A 20,883-nucleotide genomic window follows, 5' to 3' on the forward strand; every position below is an offset into this window, starting at 1 on the left:
TAGAAATTTTTATAACCCACAGGTTTCTAGTAAAGAGCTGGAACAATTATAGTTAATATTAAATCATTTCTTCTTGAACTTTGTAGCATTTTATTACTGAGATTATAGGTAGTAATCATATTTTATTAGGGCATTCACTGATTCTGAAAGTTATGTGCATTCACTTCTAAAATCACATTGGCTGTTACGTGCTACTTTCTGACAGCAACCTTGCACAGGAGGTTTCCCACTGTTAGCAGCAAGCCATCTGGAGAGTCCAAATCCTTCCCTACCTATATAATGATTTGGAAACCATGCATGCATTCAGGAGTAAAAAATAGTCTCTGGAGTGCACTTGTCTTATAAAACTTTGATTTGGGGTGATTTGCACCACTATAACATAAGAAAATGGAGTAACAACTCAAATTATATGTCTGCAATGGCTTGTGAGTGATCTCCTAACTGCATTTGAAAGAAAGTTCAACCATTCCTTGAACCGATGTGCTTCAGGCTGAGCAGTTCAGACAGATGTTTAATCACTTCATATTCACTAGGAAATGGCTATTCAATGGCCATAGAATTTAAAAGTGGCACTATGAGATGAATGCTTCATGTTATTCCATATTTGCATTCCCTATTAGAATCATAAGTAAAAATAATTCAGCTGAATCCAGCACAGTCTTATCACATAAATTTCAATTATTGTCTTTTTTTAAAATTATTAGATACCCTTTTAAATTTTTAGTAGCAGAAAAGCCCAAAGCTACTGTGGCAAGTTGATGTAAATGAACAGAGATGAAAAAGGATTCTCCAGCTTCTGAGAAAAGTAGGTGTAAACTGGGTAAAAGGTGAACACATTGTTTAACTGAATCTGCTGCAATAATTATAAGGAAAATATTTAACTTAGAACAACACAAAAAAACCCATGACCCTGAAATTTTTAACAGGTAATTCATCAAGTTTCAGGCTGAAAATACCTCTTCAGAAGAAAAATTGCAATAAATCTGCAGTTGTTGGTTACAGCACGAAATATTGTGAAATACTTTCCTAAAAGAAAGACACAGTGTGGTTTTGATAAGATTAAGGTGAATTTCAGCAAAGCATACACATTATTCTTCATTTTACTGTTTGGCAATTTCAGTGTTGTTCTTCAGAAAAAACAAAAGTTTATAATGATTAACGTTCTGTGCTGTGGGAAGCATACACTCTACAACAATACTACTCTTGTGTCACACTAGCCTTCCTCATCTATAACATCAGCACAAATAGTTTTTCAGATGAGTAACCAGCATTTCTGAGATAAGTCCTCCCTTTAACTATAATTGATAAGGGGTGATTGTGTATTTCAGTGTCAATAGAGGCCTCAGTGAGACTTACAAACTTCCACTGAATTCCATATCAAAAGCTCAGGGCCCAGCTGAGGGGAGGCCAGGGTTTAGCAGGCAGATGTGACACTCCCATTCCTATCTTCTTCTCCTGCCAAGAGACAGTGTTGTCACCACAGTGCTCAGGGTTAGACCTTTCCTCTTCAAACTGAGAATCCATTTCCTCCACTCCCGGAAATACTCAATGTGGCTGTCTTGGAGACAGAATCTTACCTCTTCTCCTGCTTACACTGCTAATGGCAGAGCAGCCTTCTCCGGCTTTGGAGTCAGAAGACTGAAGTCCACAAGAGGATTTTCCTGCAGAGGACCTTCCTCTTCAGAAGCAAACTCGAGTCTCTTTGCCTTCAGGATCAGTTTCAGGCACATTCAGTTTAAGGCACATAATTGTTTTGGTCAAAGGCTGATTTTCTCATTTTGACAGATAACATGCTTCTGCAACACATTTATCGACATGCCACAGAAACACAATGGTGTTTATGTTCTGCAGCACTTACATACTTCATAAACTTTACCAGCTTGTTCTAACATAAGTGGTGCATTACTGGTTTTGTTCAATGTGATCTAAATGCTTTTCCTCATCTACATGGCTTTCAGAAGTAGGCTGGAACTGGTCATTTGTGCTACCTTTTAGTAATACACAATCCTCATTAAAGTCATGTTTCTTTCTTCCTTCCTAGGGCAAACTGGAGGCATCTGCTGCCCCACCATCTTTCTTAAAATGGCAAAAGCAGCTGGATCTAATAATCTTCTGCAGGCAACATTGTTTGGGATGTGATAGAGCTGGTTATGCTATCCATTTTATGGGCTTTCACTAGTTAAATTAGAGCAAACACAGAGGAGTAGATTTTGTGAACCACTAGCAGATGTTCACTGTGCTACTTTTGTTGGGCTTGTAAAACAGCAGGAACAGACTATGTGCAGAACAATTTTTTGTGATTTTGCCATCTCGCACTGTTCTCACAGCACCAGCTCAGTAATGACAGGATAGAGCTTGGGAGGTAAGCTTTGATTGTGGACTAGCTGCTGTTGGGATCTTCAGAAAGCCAGACCTCTAAAGTGTGGTTTGTTTTCAAATGCCTGTGGCTGAGACAGCTGGCTTACACTGGAAATATATAGTCATTTATAGTCCAGTCAAGTGCTTGACATCTTATTCAGGTAACAGGTGTTATGACATGGATGCTGAAGGTTTAAACTCTCTCAAAATTTGTTTTCTTTGGATGTAAGCTGTGATAGCTTTGTGTGAAATTCGAGTCACATTATCCTGTTAACATGACGTCTCTGATTTTGTGATTTTTTTCAACACCTTTTTGTTCAGAGGAGAAAATGATCAAAGAATAGTTTCATGTAAAAAACAAGAGTAACAGAATCTGTATATTTCAAATATCTTTTTCAAAGAATTAATTAAACCTGGCCCAAGTGTATCAATGTGGTGATTTCCTGTCCTCTCTTGAGCCAACAAATCAATTGGTTGAAACAGTTTTGTAGTCAAATACATGTTGTGGGCAGAGCAAGAGGTTTTAAATACCAAATCAGCCTTGTTCTGTATCTGTGTGGGAAAACATGAACAGTAGCACACAGCCTCTTGTGCCTTTGAAGGGAAGTTAAGACAAATGGAAGAAGCAAAGATTTCACTGTTTCAGATGTTGAAGTCTGAGCCATGTGGCAAATAACTGGAAAGAGAGAGGCAATAGTAGGTAACTTTCACAGGTGACATTACGAAAATCTATTCATAGAAATGTTACTTCCTTCTCTACTACACAACTAGAAAGCAAGCCTGAAAGAAAAAAATTCTAAAATTCATTAGGTCATATTTGATAAAACTTGAAAACACCTACTGCATTATCTAATTCAGCTCATGCAGGATTACTCTCTGTAGTGTGGTTTCCTGTGTATGACAAAATCTAGTTCTAAAGCAATTGAAACTAGATTTATAGCATTCATAGCATTTTTAATTTGTTCAGCAATTGCTGTCTATGCAGGTACTTAGAGTCCTTTCAATTACATAGGTGCTATTACCGCCCTGAATTTTAGCAAGACGAATTTATGCACCTCTCCATTCTTTCAGGGCACCCATTTAAAGTCAAAGACTTTGATTTTGAAAAGGAATCAGGAAGCTCAGTAAAAATAGGTTCAGAGGATATTGACGCTTACCATGACTTAATTTCATAGTCTACCTTCCACTAATTTGTGATAATTTTTTCTCCCATTTCCATGGAAATCCTAATTTTTTTCAGTCTTTAAGTGAAGAAGACTGAATACAATCTAGTTGCATTTACAGTCACTTTACAGATACATTTCTTTGTCCTCTAAGACATAGATCCCAAATAACTTCAGAAAATCTTAAAGTAGGTTCCTTGTTCTGGGTGCCCAGTATGTTCCTTCTGTTCCCAAATCCACTCATGGATGTGTCTCACTGCTCACTACTGACTTGTGCATTGCCCTTTCTTGCCCTACCAGTGACACCCAAAGCGGCTCAGCTTCTGCTTATTAAGAAGTGTTCTCTTTTCATAGCACCACAGCCATTTTTAGAGAGTTTTTTAACCTCTCTTCACTTTTTAATTTGCAAGGGACCTGTCTCTGACTTGGACCTGTTGAAGCAATAACACTTGTAGAATCTGCAGAATCCTTCTTATTTCCAGAAGCTAAGGTTTAAGATGGGGAATAGGAGAAAGTTCACATCAGCATTATTTCCTGCTCTTCTTGTTTTGGGTAAAAATAAAATCCCATTGCCATAAATATACTATTATTACTACTGAGCATAACAGTGCAAAGATCTCCTTCCTAGAATCTAATTCCTAGTTCTGCTTTCCTAGAATCCAATCAGAAGTAAATATTGAGTACATTTTACAGATAAAGGCTACAGCAGTGTTCTGTTTATTCAACTGCAAACAGCAATTTTGGGCATGAATATGTCTAGACAGCATCTCTGTTCTCCTGTCAGCCAGCTGTGTGAAGGAGGGCTGCCTCCCTAGTGTGATGTCAGACTTACTCCTAGAGTGATGTCACCAATGTTTGTGTTTCCTTTACAGGTTGATGACCAAATGAAGTTGCTTCAGAACTGCTGGAGTGAACTCTTAATCCTAGATCACATTTACCGGCAAGTGGTACATGGGAAAGAAGGCTCCATCCTTCTGGTTACTGGGCAACAAGTGAGTATGTGGTCTGAGAGAAATAGTCATCTCTTGTTTTTGTAATAATTTTCAAAATACCAGGAGTTTAACTAGATCAGAAGCACTACTGAGTTCTCAGAGATCCTTCATAAGTAGTGTAGGTAAAATCACTGGTGCATTCTGTTTCTAGTCTGCTGATTACAGATAAACCTAAAAAAGCAGATATAATCATAAGCACTTAGCTTTTCAAATACTTCAGTAATTGAAAAGCAGCAGATGAGAACTGTTTCTCAAGAAGTAGTATTTCCTTGGGGCTAAATGGTTTCTAACAACAACACTCCCAAACCTAATGCTTTAGGTTTAAGCATGTATAGTTTTCTTCCTTTCAGAATTGTGATTTACTGAAAAGAAGCAGTGTCTGGGTCAGAAATCTAGAGAACCTGCTGCTTATTACCTTAGAAATACCTTGTTTTTAGAGACATATGCACATGTGTGAGAAACTGGGCAGCTGAGACATTTAATCACAGGAAAATTATTCTGTCCATAGGCTATAAAAGCAGATAGTGTCTCAGAAACTGTCTCAGGGTAATGCACCCTGCATTTCCTGCATGGCTATCCAGGGATTATTTTCTTCATGTGTCAGATACAAGGATCTCCCAAAATGCAAGAGCTATAATGGAGTAAATATAAGAAAACTGTGAGAAAACACAGTGAGAACTTTTGTGTTCTCAGGTGGCACTGAGAACACAAAGGAAATAGAAAGTTTTGTCTCCACTATGCTTTCCAGAGCATAACGATCTTGACAGTAAAACAAGAATCTTATTTCTAAGATTGTTATTCTGCTTTTAACAGAAAAAAAAAGAAAAAAAAAAAGAGAGAGAGTATCAAAGAAAAGCAAAGTGTGCCTGTACATTATGCTTCTGTCTTGAAGTGAAAACAAATGAAGGCTCTTTGTTATTTAAGTAGCTGCAAACTGAACTGAACTGCCTCAATTTGGACACACATGGGAAAGAGCTCCTTTTCCTGTGCTACACCATTTGTGTCTGCAAGTTGTGGAATCTGCTTACAGCTTTAGCTATAATTTTAAAGACGCAGCCATTTCTTAACACTTAGAATAAATGTTTGTAAGAATCAGAAGGATTCTGATTCTCCTGTTTGCATTTATGACTAAGAGGTCTACAGTAGAAAGGAGAAATTATTGACTTGTTCAAGAAAGGAGTTGGGAAAACTCAAATTCTATCTACGGAACGGACTCCTGCACTTTATGGAATGTCATTAACCTATATCATTGTACTCCCTAATTGCATTACCAAAAGTTAGTTCAGTCGCATTACTCTTATTTATATTGGTGCAATTGAGAAAATGACTGATTCCCTTTCCATTTCATGCTCTGCAAGATAGACAATTTTACTGGAAATTATTTCATTTACCACACAGGATGCTTGTTTATCAACCTATAAGTACATTGACAGGTTTTTGTTCCTGAGAGAACTGCTAATTTAGTGTCTCCTTTGTTATGTGATTAGCACTGTTTTAAAGTTACTGAGTGCCTAAGTCCCACTGAAATCATTAGAGGTATCTAAATACCCTTAAATTCGAACCATTGTCCCCATTTTCCCACAGTAGTAATTTTTACCTCATTAGCCACTTTTATCTTTTCTTGAAAATAAAAACCCCAGCTGTACACGATCTCGAGGCAAAGCAGAGCGTTTCTTCACTGCTGGACAACAGGTAGCAGGATGCTTATTAAATGTACTGCTTGCAAATCAGCAGCTGGACTGGGAAGCTGTGCATTTGCAGGCAGTCTCCAACTAAGTTAAAACCTGGCTATGTTGGAATGACTGCATTCATTTTTGCCCATGATTGTAAACTAGTTTTAATACATCCTTCTTTAAATCCAATTTCCCTTTCCTATGTCAAAATTAGTCATTTTGAAGTTGGTGCAAGCACCCCCAGAGTCTCCCATCACCTTCTTTACTTTCCTCTTTGCACTTAGGCTAAGAGCAGGAGAGGTATCACTACAGCAACAAGAACCCTACAGCCAGTCCTTTTTCCCATTTCACAATTCCTAACAGCTGCAAAACATACTCCCATGGATGTATTAGAGATTCTCTTTGAGAAACAGGGAGACACTGGACCTGAACTACAGAGTCTCTGGCTGCTGTTTCTGAAATCTCCCCTAATGCCCCTGCTTTGTCCCAGTTTCACTCAGCTCTGGCCCCACTGGCTCCTCAGTGAAAAGCCAGATTGCTTCCAGGAGCAGCACTGGGCTGTGCACAGCACACGTTTCACACAAAGGCTGCTGCTGGTCGAGGTGCTGCAGCAATGCCAGAGCTGTGCCACTACATGGCTTGTAGGCAATTTCTGCATCAAAAGCATTTACTTTAAACCAGCATCATCTTTTCAAATTATTTTCATGGGTAAAAATAATTCTTGGAAGAAGCTCTTATTTAGATGGACAAGGCTGGGCGAGCTAAGCAGAAGTTTTAAAATATCTAGAATTGCCAGAGCTACAAATCTTAAAATCAGAGGACAATTCAGACTGGAAGGAATTTTAAGGACCAGTCCAAACCCCTGCTCAAACCAGATTTCTCAGGGCTTTGTCCAGTTGGGCTTTGAATACATCCAAGAATGGAAACTGCAAAACTTCGTGTGCAGCCAGTACCACTGCCTGACAATCTCCATGGGAAGAAAGTTCTTCCTTGGTTCTCCTATGAAGTGTTTTTTTTTTTTTTTCCAACTTACACCCAGTGCTCATAACTCCTCCTCCTTGAGCCCTGATGCAATGCACAAAGCCCAGGAGATCTTGTAAGGACAGACTGAGGCACAGGTGGCACTGAGAACCTCAGCCTGGTCTGTGCTTGCTGACACAAAATCACCATCTGAATCCAGCTGCAGTCCCACATTTCCCTGGTTTTCATTATCCCAGACTAGCAATTCAACATCCCTTGAAAGTTTCAACTACAGCTGAACCCTTTTTAACATTATCACTCCATGGCAGTGGACATGGATGGTGTTTCTGCATCACCCATCCTGAGCCACTCCTGGCTTCAACTGCTGTGCACTGCTTTTGCACATCCCTGCTCAGTAGTGAATTATTTTTTTCAGACAAGTTGATCCAATACAACTGTGTCTTTTCCTACCTGTCAAGGTAAACCATCTGGGAAGCATGGACTCAGACTCTTGCACTCTTAGACACAACATCTGTTCAAATGTATTTATGAAAAGACAATTAAACTGTGTCTGTATCCTCTGTAAAAACTGTAAAATAATTCTGGGAAGCCACACTTCTAGACCTGGGCGTTATGAGTCTTTGCTAGTGCACATGCTATTCCTGCATGCTTTCTGATTACTGTCCTGATCCTTTCAGTTCCCACAGAAGAGACAGGGAAAAATCATGCCACCATTTCATAAAAATTAGTTGATTAAGGTGTGGAAAGCACTCTGACACTTCTGATGAAAAGTGCTCTAGATGTTTTTATTTCTGCTACCAACAAAGCACTATGAGCAAAATTACAGTCAATCACCTGGCTTTCAAAGATAATAACTTTAAACTGAGGACCTGAGCTAGATTGCCAACTTTATTACCTGAGAGATCAAGCTTATTGTCACAAGTTAGCAAATTTAAGACCTGAGAAGCCTCACTCCTCGCTTTTCTTAATATATCCCTCCATAAAAGCTACTCATAAACACTGTCCTTTTTACAAATCGCCATCAAGGTGGAAGCTCTAAGGGGGGAATTTACCATCCCTTAATTAGAACATATCTGCTCTCTCTACTTAGACTGCACAGCCTCTGTTCCTCAGACACAAAAGCCAAACTTTATCCAGGTCCCCAGGGTGGTACCACTGTCAGTGCTGCACTAGGTATCTAAAAGGGGATAGTAGTTAGAAGAACACTTGATAATTTTCAAACACACTGGCTCAAAACCCATTACTTTAGGGCACTCCTATCACATTTCCATATATCTGCATTTCCCTCAAGCCACCGACTTATGGGTTTTACTCAGTGTCAATCCACTGTTCCCACTTTGATAGGGAAAAAGTGCAGTCAGCAACAAACTAGTAAGCTCTGGACTTGTATAAAAAGAGACTGTGTTTTATTTTATTTTGTTATTTATTTGGGGTTTCATAAATGAAGCTCTTTTTGTGTGTATGTGTTTCAAGAAAGCACTTTTTTCAGATCATTACAATTCCTCAGCAGTTCCTCAGAAACAAGTTCCTCCCTGTGCTGCACACTTCATTTTCTGCACTAAGTACTGCCCCTCAGCAGTAGCAATTACCATTTCAAAAGGAAATAAAGTAGCACAAATGCATTTTACAACTCTCAAAATTTCATAATAGAAAACAGCTAAGGAGTGATTTGCAGTGTGGTGGTTAATTGTAAATCATTGCCAATATGCTCTCCACATGCTGAGTTGTGTAGGCTTGCCATGTGCCATGTAATTTTAACACACCATTTCTAATTATAGAATTTTAATTCCTCCAACTTCAGCACTTCCCTCTTGTATTTTCTACAAGAGCAATACACTGCCAGCTTCTAAGACCCAGCACACATAAGGTAGATGCTAAAGCTCTGCACAGAATATTGTTACTTGTGCATTTTCCTGCAACAGTCAATGCACAACATGTGAATTGTAGCCTCATCTGCTCCTTTTGTTCATACCTGCACTCTACTGCCAAATATTCCCTCTGCTGAGCTTGGCCAAAGCCTTTCCAATTAAAAAGGCCATTTAAAAATGTGTCTAAATCTCAGATCTTTTTGAGATTGTTGAAACTACTGATTTAGTTGAAGTCACCACACAAATGCATCTTTACACCTGGATTTCTATTCTAAAGCATAGCACCAGAGAAAGAGCATGAAATCTTGATGGTGTTGTCAAGAAAGACCACCCTTGCAGAAGTATCACTAAAGTACAAAAACACAAGTGTTAGAGGAGTGGCTGCAAACGACATCCACAAGTCATAGGTATAGAAAGCTCATGGATATCTAGTGGAAACCTATTACTTATGTTTTTTGGAAACTAGTAATTATCTTTTTCCCATTCAATTTGTGTTATAGTCAGTGAGGCTTCATAGTTGTGGTGGGCACAAAAGAGGTATTGGCATTTGAGGGCCAAATCTATAAGTCCTTACATCAGCAAATAAACACAGGATTTGATTCAAGGAGGATACAAATGAGGTCAAGCAATCATTATTTCACTATTCAGTATAGTATTAGCTTTTTTGCACAGTTTCTTATTCTAGTGGTTACTGCCTAAAGGAAAGTAAGGTTGTGGTAGTTGTTAAAAGGGCCTTATGAAGATATGAAGATTTTATGCTGCCTGCTCCTTGGGGATGAACTAGATGTGCTCAGTTAAACTGGGTAAAACACATAAAAATTCAGTTATAACCATGAAGTGCCCTGAATTCAGGTTTTTCCAAATATTTGTATACATATTTTGAGCCTTTCATTTAGCTATGGACATACCCATGAACAACCTGATCCTAATTCACGTGTGCTTTGCTGTGTTGCCACAAAACCATAATAGCACTATATTTTTAAGTCTAAAATCCCTGTACCAGTAAAGGTTCATGGAGAGAGCACCTGACATGAATCCTTGAACACCAGAACTTTCATTTTCCACATGCTGACTCTGTTGTCTTCATGGGAAATACATTTATTTTGTATTTCATACACATGGCTCCTATGTGTAAGAAAGAAAACATAAGTTATTTGCCTGGAGTCTGGCAGTATTTCTCCAAGCCTGTTAGTCCTCCAAACCAGTCCCATGCTAGTGAACTAATCTGTCAACCCAAACTCAGGAAAAATCCCTTAGCTGACTTAAGCTTGCCCAGCAGGAAAAACAAAGTTGTTCAGAAACAGTTTGAAGAAAGCACCACACGAGTCTGTCCCAACTGCCTGCTGGAGTAGTGATAGTGATGGGATCCAAGGTGAGTACAGCCAGTCTTACTACATATTGTGGGAAAGGATTTAAAACAGTAGAGCAGAAATTTGGGTAAAATAAAGAGGGTCTCTTAAGGGGGAGTGAACTTACATGGTTCAAAGCTCCTAAAGAAGCAGTTTGAGTTAACACAGCCTTGTGAGATGTTACCCAGATATCTGCTTTACTGAATATCAAACACAGCAGTGATTTTGTATAATCTCATCTCAATATTACAAAAACAACAAAAGTACATTATAGCACTTCATAAAGAAATGGATTCTATTGTACTCTGCAGTACTTTGGAGTGTTACTATTTGCATATTATAGTTAATTATCAAGCACTATATTATCCTAGGGGAAAGGGCCACTGGCAACTTAATTCATTATCTTCTATTATTGTGTCTCACATTAAAATGACAAGCATCTTATGCTGCATAAGTCAACAAAATTTTAATTAATATATCCAAACCTGATTACCAGCAGATACAAGCATATCTGTGGGTTTTTTCCATTCTGAAACCTCCTCAATTTTTGTATGTAGGTGCCTCTTCAAAGTGTTTTCCATGTTTATTTGCTTAGAAATGTAACAGAAGCACTGTTTTTAATTAAAGAATTATATTAAAATTAGTCTAATAACCACTGCAGTTTCCAGTGAAACCTGTATCTCAGGAAACAGTGAAAGGTTGCAATAGTAAATGAGCTTGTTTGCTATGTACTGGATGCATGCTTCTGAGATGAGACTCATCCACTGAGCATCCCCTTGAGCAGGGTCAGGGCTCAGAGACCAAGGGCAGGTCAGTGAGGACCAGCCAGGCTCTCAGTGCTGTTTGAAGCCAAGGAGGGGGTGCTGGGGAGCAGCCCCCAGGAGCCAGAGGTGCTGGCCAGGGTCTAGAGCAGGAGGAGCAGGATGCTCCCTTTGCTGCACCTGGGCACCCACTGCCTCTGCCCTCAGACCCCAAGCTCATAGGAGTCTAATTTACTAAATCCAATATGAACCCAATTTTTTATTAACTTGGACTGCCTTAGTCTGCTAGATTATACTGAACAGAGCTACAGCAAGGGCTTAATTCCTTACTTCTGCAATTCCTGTCTGGCTGGAAGGAATGGCATTCAGGGACAGTCAGCACCTGGCAACACCATCAACAAGTAAAATCACTCTAATCATATTCTGGAGACAATTTCAAGCTTGCTGAAGCATTGAAAGGGATGGTGCAGTTCCACACAATATTTACCCATGACACCACAGTCATACTCTAGAATAATCAAATACTCTTTAATTTTAGAGGAAAAAAGGAACTTAATTCCACCATTAAGTGTTAGACTGTTTTGTGAGCATAGAGAAGAGGTGATACCAGAAGCCACCTGATTCCACCAGAAAAATTACTATCTAAGCCCTGTAATTTGTCTTCAAAAATCTTTAATTACCATGAAACACCATTTGCAAAACAGAAAAAACCCCAGGTGCTCCCTTTATTTTTGGCCTTCAGCCACAGCATTTTTTTACCCCAGGGTACAGGAGGAATTCACACTTCTGTTTGTGCAGCCATAACTTCAGCTCATTGTTATACTTCCAAATTAGGCTATGTGGATGCTCTGACAAAGCTACTGTTTTCAAAAATGCCAAATAACATCCTCAACATCAAAATCAATGTGAAAAGGAGTAGTATTAATTGGGATGCAAGAATATTTTAGTCATGGATTTGATTTTACTAAATGAAATCAATACACAATATGAAGTAAAATGTACAATATAAAGTAAATGCTCTGACTTCATTATGCAATTAAGCATTTTGCATAAAATCCAAGTTGGTTAAATCTTTGTCTTTTAAAAGTGCTTTTAATCATGTTGGAAGGTAAAAGAATTTATACACATTCAGTATCAATTTCTGCATAAAGGACCAAGCAAGCAGAACAGTATAGTCTTTAATGTGACCACTTTTTCAGAATAGACATTAACTGAGGCTTTTTCATGCACAGTTGCTTTTGTATAAACTGATTGACACCTTTGGGGGTCGTCTTTCCACTGACTCATAATTTTGCTCACTCTTGAAAAAAGCCTTCTGCACACCTACTATTCTCTAGTTAAAGCTGAAAATTCAACTCATCATATTTACACAATTAAAAAAAAAATCCATTCTGCGTTGTTTTTAATTGCAAATCCTACTCAAGGGACCAATTCTCCTGCTTAGGAGGCAGCCCTGTGCCTTCTACTAGAGAACCAACTGCAGTCAATTATGGTAATGAAATGTCAATAAATATAAAAATTTAATACAGCCTGTTCCTGGTGAGTGGCAGATGAGGACTTGCCTCCCAGACAAATTTGCTGGTGCTGCAAATATTAAATGCACCTGAAAGAGGAGCAGGCTGCCTGAGAGCTCTCCAGTAGAGGGATGCTGGGAAATCCAGGCATCTACTGGGTTTTTCCATTATGGCATAATCGCTGCACTAAGGCCACTGATATTCTTGACATTCAGACATCTTAACTTCTCCTTATGAAGTGAGTAGCATATTTTCCCCACAAACTGGAAGCTCAGTAAGGGATTTGGAGCTTCCCCCCCCTCTTAACAGTTGCAAAAGAGATATTAAGTTATGAAATTTCATATTTATATGTGACCAGCTTCTCAATACGAAGTAGTTAAACCACATCAATGCATTAAACTTATCTTTGAGTAAAAATTATTTGAGGTATGTTACTTTTTCTTATTATTTATATATATACATTTTAAAATATGCATAAATGCATCTATAGAAAGAGTGATAAACAAGAGATAAACTAGCAAGTAGTTTTTGAAAGATGGATAGGCTGGGGTTTCCAAAGATCAGATCATAGTTTTGCCACAGATTTCTTTGGCACTGATTAAGCAATTTATTGTCACTACTTCAAGTTTCCCCAGGTGTAAAAGAGAGCAATAACCCACCTCACAGGATTCTTCAGCGTAATCCATTGATTTAAGTGAAGCATGAACTCAACTCTAGCTGCTCCAACACTGCAAAGTGTTGTTATTCTTAACCTCCATTCAAAAAGTGTAACTTCATTTTCTTGTGCAGTTACCTCCAATCAGTTTATAGGGCACAATAAGAGTACACATAAATGAAATCTCTTAGTAAAAGTCAGTAACTTATTGATTATATTAAGGTCATTACCAGGAAAAGTTAATTTTCATTTCTTTTAGTCATCTATCTTTCCTTGCTGCAATTTTGTCAGGTTAGAAGTATTTCAAGTTTTACTGCTGTTTATACTTGAGCAAAATCAATTTGGTAGTTTTAAAATAAAATAATTTAAAAAAATAAAAAATCTAAATACTGGAAAACCAAAATTTTGCAGTATCTGGTTTGTTTCTTGTGGCACAAGAAATATGGGAAACCTTAGAGATGGGTTGAGAGCACTGATTCCATTAAACAAATGACTGACCCAAAGCAAGCACTTACCATTGTGCTTAGTCATAATTTACAGCCAGACTTCACTTAGATGAAGTATGATTAGCAATTTCCCTATTGTTCTGGAGGCTCCTGCAAAAGAAAGGTGATGGTATTACATTTTGAAAATGTGCCACTGACCCATTTAGGTCTCAGCCAGTTGGCCAGGAGTGGTTCTGTGGGGAGCAGCAGCACAGCAGGCCATGTCCATGGGACAGTGGCACTTGCAGGGGATGTGGAGCACTCTGGTGAGAAGTGGGCTGAGCACTGAAGCTGAAGCTGTTGCTCAGGTCACCCCAGTTCTGATCCAGCAGTTACACCCTGCTCCACACTAACCATTGCCCTGTCCTGGAGCCAGCCCACCCCAGCTCCTCCCTTCACCTTCCCATCATGGCATTCCCACAGGCTGTGTCCTACCCCACTGGTCACCACCCTGTGACAAAGCAGGCACACCTTCAGAGTGGCAGGGGCTGGGGCAGTCTCTGCATGGAAACATACCCACAATGGGACTGGCATCAGCCGGAACAGTTTCAGCTTGCTGGGCTTGGGGAGGTTGCCCAAGGTTTGAGGATCACCCAAGGATGTGTCAGCAATGGCAGACCTTAAGCATCCTGTGCTTGTGAATTTTCCCTTTTTGAATAAGTGTATTAACTCCAGCCCTCCGTTGGATCTCCGCATACAAGGAAAGCTCCCAGGCAGGTCAGCCTGCCCGAGGACAAGGGACAGCATGCCCAGGGCAGCAGAGGCCAGCACCACTCGTGGCCCCAGCCCAGGGGAGGAGCTCTGTGCACTGTGGTCACTGCTGGGGGCAGTGCGAGGGCAGCTGGGCTGTCACACACCTGCCACCCCTCCTTCCCCTGCAGGGCAGCGCTTGCCAGAACGAGCAAGTTCCAGTCAATCCCAACAAATACAGGGATTTTGTGTAGCTGAGGAGAGCTGCAACCACCCACACAATACCTCTGTTTCCTGTGGGAATACACCGACATTTCTGGGCCTGAATAGATGTTTCTGGCCAAGTTTGGACACAGGACTGTTTCCCATGAATATCATTGTGTCCCTCAGGAGCAATACAGCCAGTGTAGGCACAAAGCTCACTCCATCAGTTGTTCTCTGCAGGATCATACTATTACAATGAGAACAGGAGACACCAAAGGAACAAAACTGAAATGTGGACAACTACCAGTGTCATAGGCAGCTATTTAAAGCTTCTAAAAAAGCTAATACAGACAAACCAGCACTCACAGTGATGTCACGTACCATTAAGATACATGGTTTAATGTTATTTTCAATATAGACCATCAGGTTAAAATTGGTTTATATATAAAATAATCTTGTCTTGGTAACATCATTAAATTAAGACATGATATTAAGATATTATATATAATATCTATTATATTATTAGGATATGATATATGATATCTATTAAGATAGATATGATTTCTATATCTGGAAATATCCTGGTTGCATATTATTGCTTGAAATATCCTAAAGTGTGGGTATGACAACCAGATAGGAATACAATTCTCTTTTACAGGTGGATTATTCTGTAATAGCATCCCAAGCTGGAGCCACCCTCAACAATCTTATGAGCCATGCACAAGAACTGGTAGCAAAGCTTCGCTCGCTGCAGTTCGACCTACGAGAATTTGTCTGTCTCAAATTCCTGGTGCTGTTTAGTTTAGGTAGGTACACTCTAATCTTCATACTTACTGTTTTTTCTAAAAAACGTTGAAAATATTTTGCTTTTCTTCAATTATTCATCAAACACATGATTTTGAAATATGTTTAATGAGGTTCACAGTAATCTTAGGATAATTTTTTAATTATCAGCTGCTGGGAATTTATGTATAAGGATTAAAAGCATGTTTCCATCGAAATTACTCCGAAAAGCTATGGAATTTTGAGGAGTATTATAAACATTCTGTATTTTGATAGGTGAATACTGAATTTTCCAGAACAAGGATAAAATTCTATTAGATATCATAGAGAACAGTGGAAAATACAGATTGCCATGTTCTTCTATGCTATTAAATACAGTTATGTAAAGCACATGGAGTGGGGATATGGTTGAAATTTCCCTCTTGTTCAAGGATGTCTGCGGTAAGTATAAACAATCTTCTTTGCATATGATGGCTGTCGCACTGTAAACCATAAATCAGGAATGTATCTCATAGTTTTTTTAAAGTGAAAAGAACTCCTAAACTGCAAATTAATGATAATAGCTTTAGGAGAGATCTGGCTAGGAAATAACCTTTAAAGGGAAGATTGTTTTGTACTAGTGAGGAAGACAGAATGGGAAAGATACCTATGCAAGACAAATCAGTTAAAACAGTGCCCTCCAATAAATCAGTTGAGAAAAATCACTGGTGCCAAGAATAAAAAAGATCTTAGGGAGATGGATTCCTATTGACTTCATGGGAAGAGATTTTTCTGCCTGTCCTCTGTCTCAGGTTAGCACTTTGTTGTAAACCTGGTCTAAATGAACTTTGCCCAAGTGAGTGGCTTTTTTTTTGGCAGAGAGTTGAAAGGAGAAACTTAAAAACATAAATAAGGTCGGGCCCAGCCATTCCTCCATAGCAAAACCTCCTGTTTTACTGAAAAGGTGTTTTTGTCTACAAAGAGAGTAAGTGAGACAAGGACACAATGAAAGATATCAGCAGTGGTGACATTTAGTAATTCTTTCCTTTCATTTTTAGTTTTTAAAAAATTCTGTAAATTAATCAAATTCTAAAAATAAATTATTGTGAAACAATTGCAAGTAGACTAAAAGAGACACTTTTGGTCACACTGTAGATCTCAATTACAGTCTTAAATACGTCCCTCTAAGGTGTTACAGAATTTGAACTTGCTTGAGAAAATTTTAGATAAAGTTCCCTTTAAATGTAGGGAAGATAAAAGATCAATCCTTCAGAGGTACAGGGGACAGAACATGCAGAAGACAGAAAAGATTTTACAAATTATAATGAAATTAGAATGATGCTAACAGGAATGGATCATTCTGAGGTATGTCCATTTTGAATTCTAGGAAGAGATGATGGATTTCCTTGGTAACTATTAACATTTTGTATTCAGGGCTTCATTGCTTGAATATCTTTGATTCAGAGAAGCGAAAGCAAACCATTTGTTGCAGAAATTATGTTTTATGAATTAATCTGATGGATAACAAGAATTCATATTTCCTAATTCCTCATAAGTAGGTTTTTCAGTCATTACACAGTGGCACAAATAAAGCCTGTAGCTTTCTTCTTATAAAATATTTAGAGAATTCAAGTCAGTTCAGAAACATTTTAAATTAGCTGAATAAATGAAGTGCATTTGGAAAATGCTCATATTTAGGAGGCTTTTTATTTAATGATTTTCATCAGCTGTTCTGGTACTTTTCACTGATTTAGGAATCATTCTCACACCTCTAGCTCTTCTATTTCTGCCAGGTACTGTGCTCCTATTCTGAAGCACTTGGGCAGGAATAACCTACAAACTTGTACCAAGCCAGGTTAGCCAGTTTTTCTCTCATTTATGCTACTATAAAACAAGCTAATTTTACTGCTAACAGGAACCTTGTATTCACATCACTTGCCTGTAAAAGTGATGTAGCTAAGACAGGTCTTAGCTACACCTTTGAAATCGATTAGTTCATTATTTAGCATACTGCAAATTCCACTTGCTAATAGTCACAGCTAGATGTTACTCCGCAAAGAGCAAAATGTAAAGATGTTACCACTTGACCCACAGGACAGAAGCAAACACTTAACTAGAATGATGGCAAGACTGAAATGAAAAACACAGATACCTTTTCCAGCTTAGCACTTAAGTTTCTGCCCAAAAGAACAAATTAATCACGTAGCTGAAATTAAAGACACCTCACAGCCTAAGAGCAAGTCATGTTTAGAAGACATTGAAGTGTCTAACAATGCTAGTAGGCATTCAGCAGGGCTGTCAGAAGTAGCTAAACATCAAATTCTACACAAATAACTGGGAGCAATTATTGTGCCTAAGTATCTAGTGGATTTAGCACATATCTACATCTCTTAGGCATCTCTACAGAAAACTGGTCCTAATACCAATAATGTATCACTTAATAAAAAAAATATTTCAAAAACCTCAGCTGTTGACAATCTGGCCCTGTAATGTTTAATGGAATAAAAAGTGCTTCAAGACATAGCCTTTTTACATTTCTGAGAATGTTCATAGGAGTGTTAACCAAGCCAATGAAACCTCTTACTATTGTTCTTTAGTCCGGTGCTTGATTGAAAAGTAAATGTTAGCTATAAAGCCTCTCAAAGGCAATATGAAGTCAATAATCCACAGAATTAAATTATTGAGAAGTTGTTTGGTTTCTTATGACTGTATAGATATGAGACTGCCTTATAAAGCTGTTTGTTATTCATGGCTGGACTGTCCTGTCTGTCTGTCCAAAAGCCAGCTATCTCCTTTAGGGCAAAGAATTTGGTTCTGCCTTTTTTCTTAACATTTCAGAAGTAATTATCTTAGCAAACTAACTAAGTAAAACCATGTTCAAAACCCAAAGTACTTAGAATAATTTTTCAAAATAGAATTAAACCATATCCATTTTGCTTGCAAGATTTTAAATTAAAGAGGTAATTGTTCGTTATCTAGTCGTAAGGATTTGCAAAGGGTTTATACAGGAAAATCCTTTTGATTTTTGGCAGCATTAAAGAAGACGCTGCTGAGGCTTAGCCAGATGCATATTATGTGTAGCAGTTGTGGCTGGCAGGACACAACTCCTTCTGCAGTCACACTGCACAGCCTCACCTCGCTGTGTGGGACCCCAGGCACAGGAGCACCGGTCCCTTCCCAGGGCCACCTGCTCTGGCTGGGACCCTCTGACCAATACTGCCAACTACAGAATGGTATAGTTGACTCAACAATTATTCAGTAAGCCAGAATAGTTTGGTAAATAGTCTCTTAACTGTGATATCTCTTCAGTGCTATAAAATAGTTAAATATGAAGAACTACATAATTTTTAAATTCCCCCTCTCAGCTGTAAAAAGCAAATGTCTTTACGGGTAGCTAGTTCTTACCTCTCTGTACATAAAAGTCTTTCATTGCAGTTCCCCTTGCCAACCCTTCTTTGACTGATGTTTACATTATATTTGCAAACCCCAAAGAAAGTCTGTTTTCTAGGGCATCATTTCTGTGATTTCACATATAGAGATATTCTCCCCTTAATTCCACCTTAGGGAGTGAAGTAATCAATATGTCAAACCACAATTTAACTCAGGTATGTCTGCCAATTGTTTTTGCAATCTAAAGATAGGTGGATAACAAACAAAAAAAAATCAAAAAAAAAAAAAAAAACCAAACAAAAAAAAAACAGCAGCTCAAGAGATATGCAAGTATGGATTTCTCAACTTCTTAGTTGCATTTGACAGGTTTCCTCCAAAGAAGAAGAACCAGCATGGATACGATAATTCAGCAACTGTAGTCACACCACTGACAGGAAGTTAGTGGCCAGGCACAAATTGCAAAAATAGGAAAAAATAAAGAAATCTTTGACTGACTTGAGTGTTAAACCTACTTTTAACACTACTTGATGAGCTCATGTCCAACACATGGAATGCAAACATCTGAGAAAAACAGTTACAGAACAGTGTGATCAGCATCTATCAGATTTATTGTCTAATTCTGGCTGAAATAGATTCATATGCTCCACTGGGAGATGCAATTTTGACCTCACTAAAGCCAAGAAAATGTCACTCTTTTTTATTGGAGTCAAAATTTGCTTCCTATCACAAAAAAAAAAAATCAAAAGAAATTTTCATCAATTAAATTTGACAAATTACTAAATTTAAATGATGCTTGAATAACCAAATTAGTGCCTTAAATGGAATGTTGTCTGTCATCTTCATTTTACCATCCAGTAGCTTTACAGACTGGTCATTTTACCTGAAATCTTTGTCCATTGTTTTCCATTGTTTGTCCATTGTTTTTTACCTGAAATCCAGTCATTGTTTTCTCTTTATAAAAACTTCCCATTTGTCCTGCTAGCTTTTATTATGTGAACTCAGCAAGGATGATTTTTCAAACTCCCATCAGAGCAGTTTGTAAAGTGAAATGCCAGTAAGAAAAAGTTAGGCATAGTTTGACCCATGTCCTGGCACTTGTTGGCTGTGGAGCTCAATGCTGGACTAGGCAGCAGCTGACTGGTACTGCTTCCTTACCACTGTCAGGACACAGACAAATGTACTTCATTTGAGAAATGAAGCCTTTATCAATGGACAAATAATTGCAGAGCCACTATTGATCTCACATCCCACTTAACATGAGACAAGAGGGTCCAGTACAAAGAATAAACATTTAATTGTGGTGGATATCAAACAATGGGCTCTTGCTTAAGCAACAGGAAAAAAACTAGCAAAAAACAACTCAGTTAGGCAGAAACACTTAGGCAGAAATTCAGCAGAAGTTCATGTAGATCTGCAACACTCCATTCTCATCTCTGTTAAAATGAGAGAAATATTAGCAAGGTAAGAGGAATATTAGAAAAGGAATCTTTCCTTGCTTTTGGCCTCTGTAAAGTGTCAGAGCTGACATGGGAGGAGGTATTTGAAGTCCTAAGCCCCACCATTTGCACATATGGAAAATAAATGTGCCTGTTAAGATGCTAATGCAGATGAAAAAGGCTGAAATGAAGCATACACAAGGCAGCTCTACCCCCAGCACTCACAAGTCTAGAAGGTGTTTCCTTCAAACACGCACTCGGGGAGCAGCAGCACAAAGCCTGCCAGTGCTCTGTTCCACCTGGTGCAGCAATTCACATCAATGCAGTTACACAGCAATCTGCAACTGAAAAAAATAGCTATTGCACTTTTTAATGTACTTTATATAACATCATTTTTCTAGTGATTGTTCTATTAGATTTACAGACCAGCAGAATCTCTGCTTCAGGGAGCTTCCAGTCTAAATACACAGAAAAGATTAAAAAAATACAGCAGCAAACTATGATGAAACATGAGGTTGTCGATACTTTCACTTCCATACTTTTGCTGAGGGTTTAATATCATACTTAGGCAGACAGGAAAATAAGAGTATAAGCATCAGCTG

General features: G+C 38.5%; 1 protein-coding gene across 1 annotated transcript in view; it reads left to right on the forward strand.

The window, feature by feature from the left end:
* The window catches only part of NR5A2 (nuclear receptor subfamily 5 group A member 2), an 83,783-nt gene that overhangs the window by 43,940 nt on the left and 18,960 nt on the right, over positions 1–20,883 (forward strand). The window contains exons 6-7 of the mRNA XM_036387867.1: positions 4,394–4,513; positions 15,352–15,499. Coding sequence (XP_036243760.1) covers positions 4,394–4,513; positions 15,352–15,499 — 268 coding nt within the window. The remainder of the gene's footprint in view (positions 1–4,393; positions 4,514–15,351; positions 15,500–20,883) is intronic.

This window comes from Molothrus ater, chromosome 9 (genome assembly GCF_012460135.2).
Source record: "Molothrus ater isolate BHLD 08-10-18 breed brown headed cowbird chromosome 9, BPBGC_Mater_1.1, whole genome shotgun sequence".
Lineage (NCBI taxonomy): Eukaryota > Metazoa > Chordata > Aves > Passeriformes > Icteridae > Molothrus > Molothrus ater.